Below are 12,103 nucleotides of genomic sequence, written 5' to 3'. Positions count from 1 at the left end.
CCTTTCTCGGCAATGTGCATTGTTATGCCGTTTACACTCACCATTCTATGATCGATTTCTTCCATTTCTCTCCTTTAGTTTCTGTTGGATCTATGAATGGCTCTTTAAGCTGTGTAATCGGGTCGTTTTGGTTGTGATATAAATAAAAAGAGGAAATTACCTTTATCTAATAAAAGGAGTAAATTTTAAATACTAGTTCTGTTGGGAAATTCTTACCTACTTTTTCAGATGGCAGTAATTCTCGATTCAAATGGTAACATAAGTTGGTAGAAAATAGTCTCAAAACCAAAAATTAGACTCAAAACAAGTTAATCATTTGAATATTGTATATTGACCGTGACAAGTTACAGACTCTATAAATTAGCATTTACATGATGGTTGCATGTCTCTTGAGATTACTATAAATTATTTGGGTATCAAAATATTATAGTATTTAAAATAAATCAAGGTAAACAAAAAATTGAATCTTACAAGGTAAATTAGTCTACCTAGTTTTATGCATGCCAATAAGAAGAAGAGATAAATCCTAGTTTGATAGGGTTTTGAAAATTTATTGAATTTCATGTTGTTGTGTTTTTTTTTTTTGCTATGAAAAATTCATATATTTTGATAGCGTTCATAAAATTTATCTGAAAATTTTATGAAAAATGGAGCCAATAACTTTGAGCTCCTCGAAAGAAGAGATGAAGTGAATGCAGAAGTAAAAGAAGTTAGGTGTAACTACTTTTGTTTCCCGTAAAAGATAAAAAATTCATCTGTGATACTGTGATAGAAAGATGAAAACTCACTTTTTGGTGAAAAATCTGGTTTCACTATTTATGGATTCTTTTTTGGGTGCAAGCAAGACTTTATCGTCTAATCATGTTTTAGAACCTTCGAACTTTAAGTTGTCAAAAAAAAAAAAAAAACTTCGAACTTTAATTTCGGTTTTCTATGCTTGTCTCGATATATAGATGATGGAGGTGTGTGATATGGTGAAATGAATGACACTGAGTGAAATATTTTCAAAGTTTCCTTATATATACTGAAATCTAAAATTAATGAAACTACCCACAATATGAATATATACTTGCTTAAACAATGTGGTTGATATGTAATAAAGAAGCCATTATCTTCCAATATGATATAATATTGTTCTGAAAAACCATTCATGAATAGTAACGGTGAAATAAATCTGTAATGTTAAAATGTTGATGAATAATAACCATTAGTTGCAGATTTTTATTCCTCACAGGATACTTCTATAAGTGGATAAAAAAGATAACTCAAGCATGTATACTAGTCATGAGCTAATAATCTACATATGGAAATTTTAATCGATTTATAAACAACATCTTTAATGTACTGCAATAATAAACATGAGTTTACAAAGCTAAACATTAATCTCAACAATTTGGTAGATCAATAATCCTGAACTCCTCGAGGTTGTGGAAACTTTTTTCTTTTCAGGTTTTTTTAAAAAGAAAATTAGAGTAGGAAAAAACACATTATATGGTATCTTAATCGATCTTTTAGGTAGACTTTGAAACCATCGTACCGGAGCTCTCCGGGGAAGCAGCTGGAGAAATCGAGCCAGCGCCACTTGTGTCGGTGAAGGAGGAGAAACCTGGAGCAGCTGAGTCGCTCGGGACGGTTGTCGCAGCGGTCGTTGGGTTAGCAGCCAAAAGGCCAGGAGTGTACGGAACACCTTTGCCAGGAACCCAAACGTTACCTTGGATGTACTGATCCGGTGTGAACTTGAGGATCTCGTCGTTGCTAAGTGTCTTGATTCCTGGCCAAGTAACCCGGCTTGCAAGGGCTGCTCCTGGTCCTGTGTTCTGAACTTCAGAGTAGAACAACGTGTCGAGGCCAAAGTTTCCGAGCCACGGTTGCCATCCTTGTGGCTGGACGAAATCTGGGATGAAAGTGTTCATGATGATAGTCCTTGAGTACTCCTTCCATGGCCTTCCGAGATAGGCTTTGCTAGTTTCCTTGACTGCCAAGTAATCCGGTTCGCCAGCAATTGTGCAACCCTGGAACACAAATCCGGTTGATTCCCTCGGGTCTTTACGACCGTGGGCTGTGATCGGACATGCCTGGTTCGGGAGTGGCTTCCTCACCAACAAAGTACAATTTTGGAATACAGCAGCCGCGTCTCCAAAGAGGAAATCAATAGTGCCTGAGATGGTGCAGTCTCGGTAGAACTGACGGTGGGAGTGGGTGTAGAGCGTGTCTTGGTAACCATCGAATCTACAGTTGAAAAATATCGACTCATCTGATTGAACCCTAACCGCAACGGCTTGATGTTTGATTGGCCCAGCTGTGTTAACGAACCCAATGTTCTTGGCGATGAAGTAGTCTCCAACGATTGCTGCATTAATAACCATTAATTCATTTATGTTCATCAACATAGACGACTTTTTAAAAATCTTTTTATAAAAAATCATTATAAACATATATCATACGTACCAACAGTGGCGGTACGGTAGGTAGTGATACCGTCCTTGTAGTTCTTGTTGCCGGAAATGATGGTTTTGTCGGGACCATCACCGATGAACACGAGATGAGTCATGCTCTTGTTCACTTGAACGTACTCCTTGTAAAGTCCAGCTTTGATGTGAACCACGAAAGTCGTGTTCTTCTTCTTGGGGACATTCTTCAAGGCGTCGTTGATGGTCGTGTACTGACCACTCCCATCCTGGGCCACCACGATATCAGGCTTCGAATCGGAATATGCGGCTGCGTCCTGCAAGAGCCTACGCCCTCTCTGGTCCACCCACGAGGGGATTTCTTGGGCCAGAAGCCTGCGGCTATTAAGCCCAGGAATCTCCATTTGGCCCACGAAATTCGACATCTCGCTTATGATCGCTAGCCCGTTGTGTGTCAACTCGATAGCGGTCTTCAAGGCTTTCTTCATCGTCTCTCCCGCGTTTCCTTGCGTCCCTTGAAACCCTTCAAGGCAAGTCTCCTCGTGGCTAATCGCTGCGCTGAGCCAAATCCTCAGATTGATCAAAGCCTCGTCGAGCTTGTGGAACTCAAACTTCCCAAGTTCCTCGAAAGAGTTACTAAGCTCTCCTAAAGCGTAATCCATCAGCTCCTTGCACTGGTCAAGCGCCATCCTCGTCCTCGGATCCTTCTGAAGCTCCATCATCGTCTGAGACTTCTTAGCCGCGTCAGTGATCTGCTTCATCGTGACACTAAACGCCGTCTTAACCAACTCCATCGGGTCGGTCGTGTTGTTACCGTTCTTGATCAGAGTGTCTTCACAAGTCTTCTTGTAATCCGTTGGTGCACAAACGTCCTTGACGGCCTTGACGGAAGCATTTATCTGTCCTTCAGAGTCACCGTTAACTTCACCCTTTTTGAGGCTGAAACCGACGGTAAGGGCAACCACAAGCGTGATCAAGAGAACAGAGGAGATTGAGATAAGAACAAGTCTCTTCTTCCTCTTTGAATCATCGTCGTATCCGTACGACATCTTTGGTTCTTTTTTTGTGTTTTTCCTTACAATATCTTTTGTTGTCTTCTATTTATCAAATTGTTTTTTTGAACTTGAACAGCTCTGAAGAAGTTTTGTTTAAAAGAATTAGAGCTGTTCGTTGTTCTTTCTGAGAGAAAACGAGATTGTGAGTTTTATGGACTCCTCCTTCGAAGGTTGACGTAAGCCTCCTTAGGAGTGTGCATTTTTTCATAATTGTCGAGATGGCTTATTTATAACTGAAAGGATAAATTAAGAGTTCGTTTATTCTGTTTGCTCTGTTTTGTGAGGCTTGACGGGAAACTCGGCTACTGAGAAACTATTGAAAAGACAAAAAATAGGCCTGTGGTAGTTTTTTTGTCTTCTCTGTTTCTTCTGAGTTTCTAATTAGGGGAAATTATTGATCTTATTTTAGAGATTCGAAGCCTCATTTTTTGTTTGTTTGTTTTCTCAACCGGATTTTATCAGTGTCGTAATCGTATTTTATAACTACTAATTAACAACATAAATGTATTTTTGTTAAAATTAAAGGACCATTAGCTGATAAACTGAATATAATTTCCTCATCCATAATTGTCCTTGAGTACTCCTTCCATGGCCGGCCTAAATACGACTTAGCCGTGAAATTACTAGAAACCATTTCAGCACTTAGGTAGCTCAAGATATTCATATATGATCTACAGATAAAATGACAGAAATTTTGGAAGCTTTTCTGGAATATTGCTAAAGTATAATTTATAATACTTGAATAAAACTAAATGCTTTACATAAAATGAATAATCAGACGCAGATTAAAAATTGAAACATACACATAGCACAAGGCACAAACAATATATCATGATTCGTGAATGTTCTCCTCGATTGAGAGGCTTGAATAAATGAAAATTAGTAACATAATTATAAATTATTTGAATTAATTAGCTAGACCAGCGGTGAACGTGACACCTGTTGCTGGAAGCCATTTCCGACCATCAATGAACGATCCAACGGTGAAAGACAGTGCAGTCCGTTTGTCCATGATATGATAACCAGGCCATTTAACCCGACTCGATGACCGCCAACCCGGCCCAACATTATTGTATTCGCCATACCACAATGTCTTCAAAGCAAAGTCACCAAACCACTCAAGCCAACCTCTGGGCTGGACCAGCTGGCTCATGTAAGTGTCCATGTACACCGTTCTTGAGAAAAGTTTCCATGGCCGGCCCAGATAAGTAGGTTGCGTGGCTAAGACGTAACTGTTCATGATTACAAACCCTGTGTTCTGGTTAGGGCTTTTTCTCCCTTGCGCAGTTATCGTTACCTTCTGGAGCTGTAACGGAACCCGTGTATAGATTTTACAGTTCTGAAACACGGCGGCACCGTTTCCGAATATGAAATCGATTGTACCGGAGATTTCACATTCTCTGTAGAACTGACGAAGGGAATGTGCGTAGAGAGTATCTTGATAACCTTCCATGCTACATCGGAAGAAGGCAGATTGGTCGGAATCGACCCTCAATGCGACAGCTTGACGGTTATGCGGTCCGGCCGTGTTTCTGAAAGTTATGTCCCTTGCTATGAAACCTCTTCCGGAAACAGCTGATCAAAACCAAATTAAGGATTGAACTAATTAATTAATTAGATATAAACAAAACAAAAAATTATTAGATAAGCAGTTACTTGTAGCACAGGAAATGGATGAATATAAGAAAAGAATATAAAAAACTTGGAACTCTTCGGTTTACAGAAAGCAAAAGAATCTATGTTTAGTTCTGATTTTTCCCAAATAGTAATATACGAAATTTGACTAAAACGAAAAAGAGAGACAATAATAAAAAGGTAATAAATAAAAGGATTAATTAATAAACTGATACTAGTTAATTAGAGATGTCTAAGATATTTGTAGCACAAGAAAGGAATAAAACTCTAAGAATTAATACTATAAAGCTTGAAGCCTGCGGATTGCAGAAAGCATCTATGCTTTTCAGACACACTAATAAACAAGATTTGACAAAAACCAAAAAGTGAGGAAAGTACAAAAAAGGTTAATCAATCAATCAATCAATAAACTAATAATTTAACTAACTTATATTAAATTATTAATACTAACCAACGGTTGCAGTTCGGAAAGTGGTAAGACCCTGCAAGAAATTCCGGTCACCGGTAATGATCGTCTGTCCAATACCGTCACCGACAAGCATTATGTTAGTCTTCTTCTTCTTTAAATCAATATTCTCTTTATACAAACCTTTCTTCACGTATATAACATATCTCTTTGTGCTATGATTAGGAGCCTCGTTAATGGCCTCATTAATCGTCCGATACTTCCCTTTTCCATCCAGAGATACGACCGTGTCTGGGTGCATGGCGCTGGGTTCGAGGCGCATCATGAGGCTCTCGTCGGTCTCTGGGAGCCACTCAGGGCTAGCGGTAAAGCTCTCGTTCCTAGATGCCTTGAAAGGCAAGGCATTGAGCTGCGTGTACATGTCTAGGACATTGCTCACGAGCTGAGTGACTTGTCTCAAGCTACCTTTGATCAGTTCCTCGTACTTTCTCTCTGTTCCTTCAAACCCTTCTAGACACGTGTCTTGGTTACTCATCGCCGCGCTTAGCCATGTCTTAAGGTTGCCTCCTGCAGCAGCAGCGTCGTGAGAGCCACCGTCAATTCCTGCTCCTCCATGGAGTTTGTTCATCTCCAGCATCGACCATGCTAGCTCCGTCACAGAGAAGCCTACAAGCTCTTTGCAATCCTCTATTGCAATTTGTTCACGGGAACGGAAAGATAACGTCGTGACCGTGGGGATTCCTTCCATTGCCAACTTGGCTTTGTCGTGTGCCTCTTTTACCGCAGCACTTAAAACCGAATGTGGGTTTAACCCGTGACCCGATTTCTTAATGTGCGTGCGGATGTTAGAGACGCACAACTCGTGGGCATCGATAAATTGGCACGCTTTGGCGACCAAGGACCGAAAGTTTTCATCTTTGTAGGGCTTGAAGATTGTGGTTTCGGACGATAAAGTTTGAACGAACATAAGCATTATAAGTAAGAGATGTGCGCAGAGAAACCTCGTGATGTCCATTTTGTGATAATCGGTTTTGGGTTTGCAAAAGAAAAAGAACAGAGGAAAGAGTGAAGGCATATATATAGAAACAAATCTTGGAAGGTTTAGGTATTGATTGTTGGTGAAGAAATGTTCTTTGCCTCTTTGGGAACTGTAGGAACAAATTCAAACTTTAACTTTTTACCTTCTTTTGTTACTCTTTTCTCAAGCAAAAGTTATTCTTTCTTCATTTTGGCCAAAGCTCTTTGTTTTGCTCAATAAACTTTAAATTCTGCTTCTAGGAGTAGGACTAATTTAACCAGACGTTTGTGAGCAAAAAAAAAAAAAAAACCAGACGTTTGCATCCGCTCATTCTGAATTCAACCGGTTCAATTAAAAGACGATGCAATATCAATTAAACCGACGGAAAACAACCGGTACACCTTTCAGGTTGTACAGCTCAATTAAACTGACGGAAAATAACCGGTTCATCAAGCGAATCAATAAACCGAGATTTCCGGGTTGTAGCGCTACATATCGTCCCTCCCATTTGTCATCTTATCTTCTGGAAATACTGGGAAAGTGAGCAGTCCGTTAATTTCTAGATAAATCGTCTTGGTGGAGTTCTTCAGCTTCCGCCATCAATGGCACTAACCCAGATCGTGAATCCCATCAGATGCCCTTCTCCCACAATTCCACGGCGTTTCACGGCGATCTCGCCATTGAAAACCCTAAACCCCCAAGGCAAACTCTTCCTTCCTTCTGTTTCCTCGATTTGGGATGCCATAACCGAATTTAGTAGCCATCACCACAAGGCAAACAAATGTTCTCGGACAAGTGTTCACTCCTCGTCTAATCTCATCATCAACCCTTCCGTTCTCTTCATTAGTAGCGGCTTCGATGGTGGTGGATTCGTCGATACGCAAACCTTCATTGTTACCATCAGTCTCGTCGTTGCCATTGCTCTCTCTCTCTTCCTCGGCTTCAAGGTGAAATCAGAAGCAAAACCCATATCCGTAATTTCTCACGAAATCATTTTCTTTGTGAAAATTTTGGGTTTTTTTTTTTTATTATTATTCTTGCAGGGAGACCCAGTTCCTTGTGAGAGATGTGGTGGAAATGGTAAATCTCTCTCTTTATATTCTTCAGGAAATTGCATTTTAATATGTAGATGATTGGATTTTAGTCACTTATGAGGTTCTGGTTTAGAACCAATTGATGATTCTTTGTTGCCTTGGATTAGAAACAACTAGTTGATGATACCAAAAAGAAATTAAGTTTACTTTTATGCTTGGAAGTAAGTAATGTTTACTTCATCGTAAGACAGTTTTTAAACAACTTCAATTTTTATTTTTTTTTACATCAAACTACTTGATATTAGTATGTTAAAAGTGTTCTCCTGTTTATTTTTGTGGGTTTGCGCAAAAAGGTGGAACAAAATGTGTTTTCTGTCAAGAAGGTAAGATGAAGGTGGAATCTGGAATGGTTAACTGCAAGATTTGCAAAGGATCAGGTAATATTTATTAACTAAACTATATCGCTTTTGTGCTGATTAGTTTCTTTAATAATTTTTTGAATTGGGTCTTTTTTTGTTAAATATAGGTTTGATTTTCTGCAAGAAATGTGGAGGTTCCGGATATCGTCGCCGTTTATAAATAATAGAATAAATCCTTAATATCGCAATGAAATTGTTTTCGACATTGGTCTTTTTGGACTACTTGATAACATTTCTAACTTGTTTATAGTATAATGATAGTATAGAGCATTACATGTTTAATATGTGATCCTCAGTTTTTTCCATTTCACTTGTTAGATCAGTTCCAATACAAGCAAGTTATTGATACCCTAAGACTAATTCGAACACGGATGTTGATTTCAGACTAGGGTATTTGACTGAGTTGGTAATAACTTTTCTCAAGCAAAAGTTTTTCTTTCTTCATTTAGCCAAATCTCTTTGTTTCCCTACCTGTGTAGCTCTTAAACTTTAATTAATGAAGTTGTTGTCCAAAAAAAGGACTAGGACTAACCAATTAGACTTTTGCACCCGCTCATTCTGAATTCAACCGGTTCAATTAAAAAACGATGCAAACTCAATTAAACCGACGGAAAACAACCGGTACAGCTTTCAAACTAAACACCAATTGGTTCATCAGGCGAATCAATAAACCGGGATTTTCCGGGTTGTAACGGTGCATTTATTCCCTCCCATTTGTCATCTTATCTTCTGGAAATACTGGGAAAGTAGTCCGTTAATTCCTAGATAAATTGTAATCGTCGTGGTGAAATTCTTCAGCTTCCGCCATCAATGGCATTCACCCAGATCGTGAAACCCATCAGATGCCCGTCTCCCACAATTCCACGGCGTTTCACGGCGATCACGCCATTGAAAACCCTAAACCCCCAACTTTCTCGCCACCCACCTCACGCACTCTCTCGCAGACTCTTCCTTCCTTCTGTTTCCTCGATTTGGGATGCCATAACCGGCGGTGGAGACTCAAACCCCCGTGAGGCTATCGCAGCGGTTCGAAGCGGAATGCAGCTTTTCAGAAAGGTGAATAAGGAAAAGAAAAAATTGTTCTAACAAAAGAAACCCTTTTTAAAATTTTCGATCTTTAAATAGGAAATGATATTCAAAATGTTTGTGAAAGGGTGATGTTTCTGGATCGGTGACAGAGTTCGATAGAGCTATTGTGTTGGATCCCCGGCAAAAGGCATGTAGGTTTTTGTTGTGCGTTGTCTTTATCTTACAACTTTATTTCTCTGGAAAGCTTGAAAATTGAATCAAATCTTTAGACCACTTTATGGGAACACTAACGTTTCCTTTGATGACAGATCTGTGGCAACGCGGGCTTTCTCTTTACTACCTGGATAGGTACTAGCTCCTTACTCATTGTCTTTCTCTCATGTTACGGATTTGAAAGTGTAGAAGAAATTGCCTCCTCCTGTTTTAGTTTTTGGTCTCTTTCTATTATATGAAGCAAATCCTCCATATACCAACAGGTTTGAAGAAGGTGCAGAGCAGTTCCGGTTAGATGTTGCCCAAAACCCAAATGACACAGAGGAGTCGATTTGGTGCTTTCTATGTGAGGCTCGGCTCCACGGTATTGATGGTGCACGCAAACAGTTTCTTGAGGTTTTTTTTTGTTTTTTGTTTATCCTAAAGATTATTATTCGCTGATCAATTACAAAAGCAGGATTTATGAGTTTAGACAAATGTTTGTAGGTTGGTAGAGATTCTCGGCCTGTGATGCGGGAAGCTTATAACCTATTCAAGAATGGTGGTGATCCTGAAAAGGTTTTTGAGACAGGTTTCTCTGATAATTGATGTTATGGTTTTCTTCCACAAAACTGTCTTAATGTTTTGGTTTTGAAATCACAGTTAGTTAATGACTTCTCGAGCGGTCAAGCAAGTGAATACTTCTACGCTTCGCTGTATGCAGGGCTCTACTATGAAGCTGAGGTATGCTCTTGATCTTGAATATCTTCAACACGATCTTCGTTCGTTGACATGTACTGTTATCAAACAGTCCTCAAGTAATCTTCTCTAAGTTTCTTGTCTGATTCTCGTTGTAGGGTAAATCAGAAAGCGCAAAGTTTCATATAACCGCGGCTTGTGGATCTCCATATGGGCAGAGGTTTGACTTTCTAAAGAACACTAAGAGCAATCAAAATGAAAAATGCTATGGTTTGGTGTTTTTGATGCTTTTGCTTTCCAAATTTATTTTAGGTCGGATGATTACATGGCTTCACTAGCTAAAGTTCACTGCATTTGTAGAAACTGGAGCTCCGATTTTGTTTGAGCCGGTTCGAGGTGTTTTGGAGCCTTACATTCATAACAGTTTAAGGCCCAACTTGTAAAATATTAGCCCAATAAATAGCTGGACCTCCATTCGCAATTTACTAGAATGTTTTTACTTTTTAAAGTTAAAATTTACTAGAATAGTGTTATGAATTTATGATTACCCCTTGTTTTTTTTTCCTCAACTTTTTGGTATTATCCCTGGTATGAAGTGTAATAAAAATTAAGGATGTTCGATAAGGTTTTCGGTTTAGTACAATGTAACTAAAAAAAGTCAGAATGCCGGTTTTGATTTTCTAGTTTATAAGTGTAATAAAATTGGAATACTGCGCCGTTTTGAAAATCATTCACAAACATACTTATAAAATTATATGTTGAAGTTTTCTTACCAATTATCAATCTTTGGAGGGATCTTTGGATAAAATTTCACTTTCTGAATATGAAAGTGATGGTACAATAATGAAGTTTTAAAATAAAGTTTATATGTTATATATACATGTTTTACACCGGTTGATCCTTAGACAGTCTATCTAACATCTATATAACGTTATATTAATTTTGTTTACGTATTGCTTTAGATGAGCGATAATTGATGGCAGAAAAAGGATAGAACGATCATTTTCAGGAGAACATCTAAAACTTACTATTCCGGTTATTCGCTTAAACTGGTATACGAAATACGTCGTATGTAGACAGATTAATTTATATAACTATATTATGCTTATACGCTATAGTTAATAAGAGTTTGTACTTTATATAAAGGATTAAATAATAGCATTAAATAGTCAGGGAAGGAAAATTCTAAATCATATACTAGTATTTTGTTTTGTCAGTATTAATCAAAGAATAAAAAGTGGAAGCAATCATTTTTGTCTAACCACATGTCATATGGATATAATAAGTATTTTTGGGAATATTCTGATCTGATAAAGCACAGAAAAATTGGGATATTCTTGTCGTTTGATGCTTGCATGGCATATACCTCGCACAATATCAACCCTGGTGTCGGCAAAAGACCAAATTGTCCCACGAGTGGATGTGAAAGCTAATAACATCACCGGAAATCGAGTTAGATTTTTACCGTGTCTCAAGTTCATTTGACTAATTGATTAATTTGTTAGCGCTAATCAAAAGACAATTAATGCATTAGTCTTATTTAGTGATCATTTTTTTTAAGAAGACCATTCTTTTCGAGTCCTTTGCATCTCTTAACTTCCAAATGATCTGTAAACACACTAAAGACATCAAAACTACTATAAACTATCCTAAGAGTCTTAAGACTAAGGACACTCAAAAATTCATTCGGACACCTAAATACAATGGTTGGTCACGGTAGGCATAATAAGATATTATAAAAAAGAAAAACTATTTTTGTTACTTTAGAAATAAACCCGAGATCTATCGGTGATTAAAAAGAAAAGAAAAGATGGTTTCGAAAAGATTGGACATGGGGCTTTTGTAAATTTTGTAAACCGATACCAAGACTTGAGTGAGAGTAATATTTTAGCAAGGCAAAGGTTTAAGGGTAAAATCGTCATTATGCTACTTTGTCCAACTTGGAAACGATGGAACCAAGTTGCATATACACGGTAAGGGTAGACGGGAGTAAGCATGTATCCTCGATCTCAACCGTACACGTGACAATAATATTACGTGTCATAATCTCACGACGCAACCGGATACATTCGTTAAACCTAACGTCACGGAACCACTCCTCTTCCCGTTGAATCTACTATTTGTCAGACAGATTTAAACCGTAATTAACTTTTTTTTTTTCGACACCTTAATTAACTGTATATATATATATATATATATATATCATAA

At 38.2% G+C, this 12,103-nt stretch overlaps 5 protein-coding genes across 5 annotated transcripts in view; 2 read left to right on the top strand and 3 right to left on the bottom strand.

The window, feature by feature from the left end:
• Positions 1-65, bottom strand: part of LOC18023929 (epoxide hydrolase A) — a 1,292-nt gene extending 1,227 nt beyond the window's left edge. The window contains exon 1 of the mRNA XM_006407990.2: positions 1-65. This exon is cut by the window's left edge and continues 406 nt beyond it. Coding sequence (XP_006408053.2) covers positions 1-65 — 65 coding nt within the window.
• A 1,231-nt stretch (positions 66-1,296) lies between these two features.
• LOC18023927 (probable pectinesterase/pectinesterase inhibitor 21) lies at positions 1,297-3,655 on the bottom strand. Its single transcript, XM_006407987.2, has 2 exons — positions 2,449-3,655; positions 1,297-2,350 (listed from the first exon to the last, which is right to left on the bottom strand). The coding sequence occupies exons 1-2, from the start codon at positions 3,455-3,457 to the stop codon at positions 1,512-1,514; spliced, it is 1,848 nt and encodes a 615-aa protein (XP_006408050.1). The 5' UTR covers positions 3,458-3,655; the 3' UTR covers positions 1,297-1,511.
• Positions 3,656-4,247: 592 nt separating this feature from the next.
• On the bottom strand, positions 4,248-6,534 carry LOC18023926 (putative pectinesterase/pectinesterase inhibitor 22). Its single transcript, XM_006407986.2, has 2 exons — positions 5,550-6,534; positions 4,248-5,038 (listed from the first exon to the last, which is right to left on the bottom strand). Exons 1-2 carry the CDS (start codon positions 6,517-6,519, stop codon positions 4,371-4,373), a joined length of 1,638 nt encoding a protein of 545 aa, XP_006408049.1. The 5' UTR covers positions 6,520-6,534; the 3' UTR covers positions 4,248-4,370.
• Positions 6,535-7,023: 489 nt separating this feature from the next.
• On the top strand, positions 7,024-8,321 carry LOC18023925 (chaperone protein DnaJ). The gene is made up of 4 exons (XM_006407985.2): positions 7,024-7,469; positions 7,566-7,602; positions 7,910-7,993; positions 8,083-8,321. Exons 1-4 carry the CDS (start codon positions 7,125-7,127, stop codon positions 8,133-8,135), a joined length of 519 nt encoding a protein of 172 aa, XP_006408048.1. The 5' UTR covers positions 7,024-7,124; the 3' UTR covers positions 8,136-8,321.
• A 391-nt stretch (positions 8,322-8,712) lies between these two features.
• On the top strand, positions 8,713-10,519 carry LOC18023924. Its single transcript, XM_006407984.2, has 8 exons — positions 8,713-9,031; positions 9,129-9,195; positions 9,313-9,352; positions 9,481-9,613; positions 9,704-9,775; positions 9,860-9,940; positions 10,054-10,115; positions 10,208-10,519. Exons 1-8 carry the CDS (start codon positions 8,786-8,788, stop codon positions 10,278-10,280), a joined length of 774 nt encoding a protein of 257 aa, XP_006408047.1. The 5' UTR covers positions 8,713-8,785; the 3' UTR covers positions 10,281-10,519.
• Positions 10,520-12,103: the final 1,584 nt, after the last annotated feature.

Source organism: Eutrema salsugineum, unplaced genomic scaffold (genome assembly GCF_000478725.1).
Source record: "Eutrema salsugineum unplaced genomic scaffold, Eutsalg1_0 scaffold_13, whole genome shotgun sequence".
In the NCBI taxonomy this organism is placed as follows: Eukaryota; Viridiplantae; Streptophyta; class Magnoliopsida; order Brassicales; family Brassicaceae; genus Eutrema; species Eutrema salsugineum.
The sequence above is the reverse complement of the archived record's forward strand: the minus strand, read 5'-3'. Positions and strand labels throughout refer to the sequence as shown.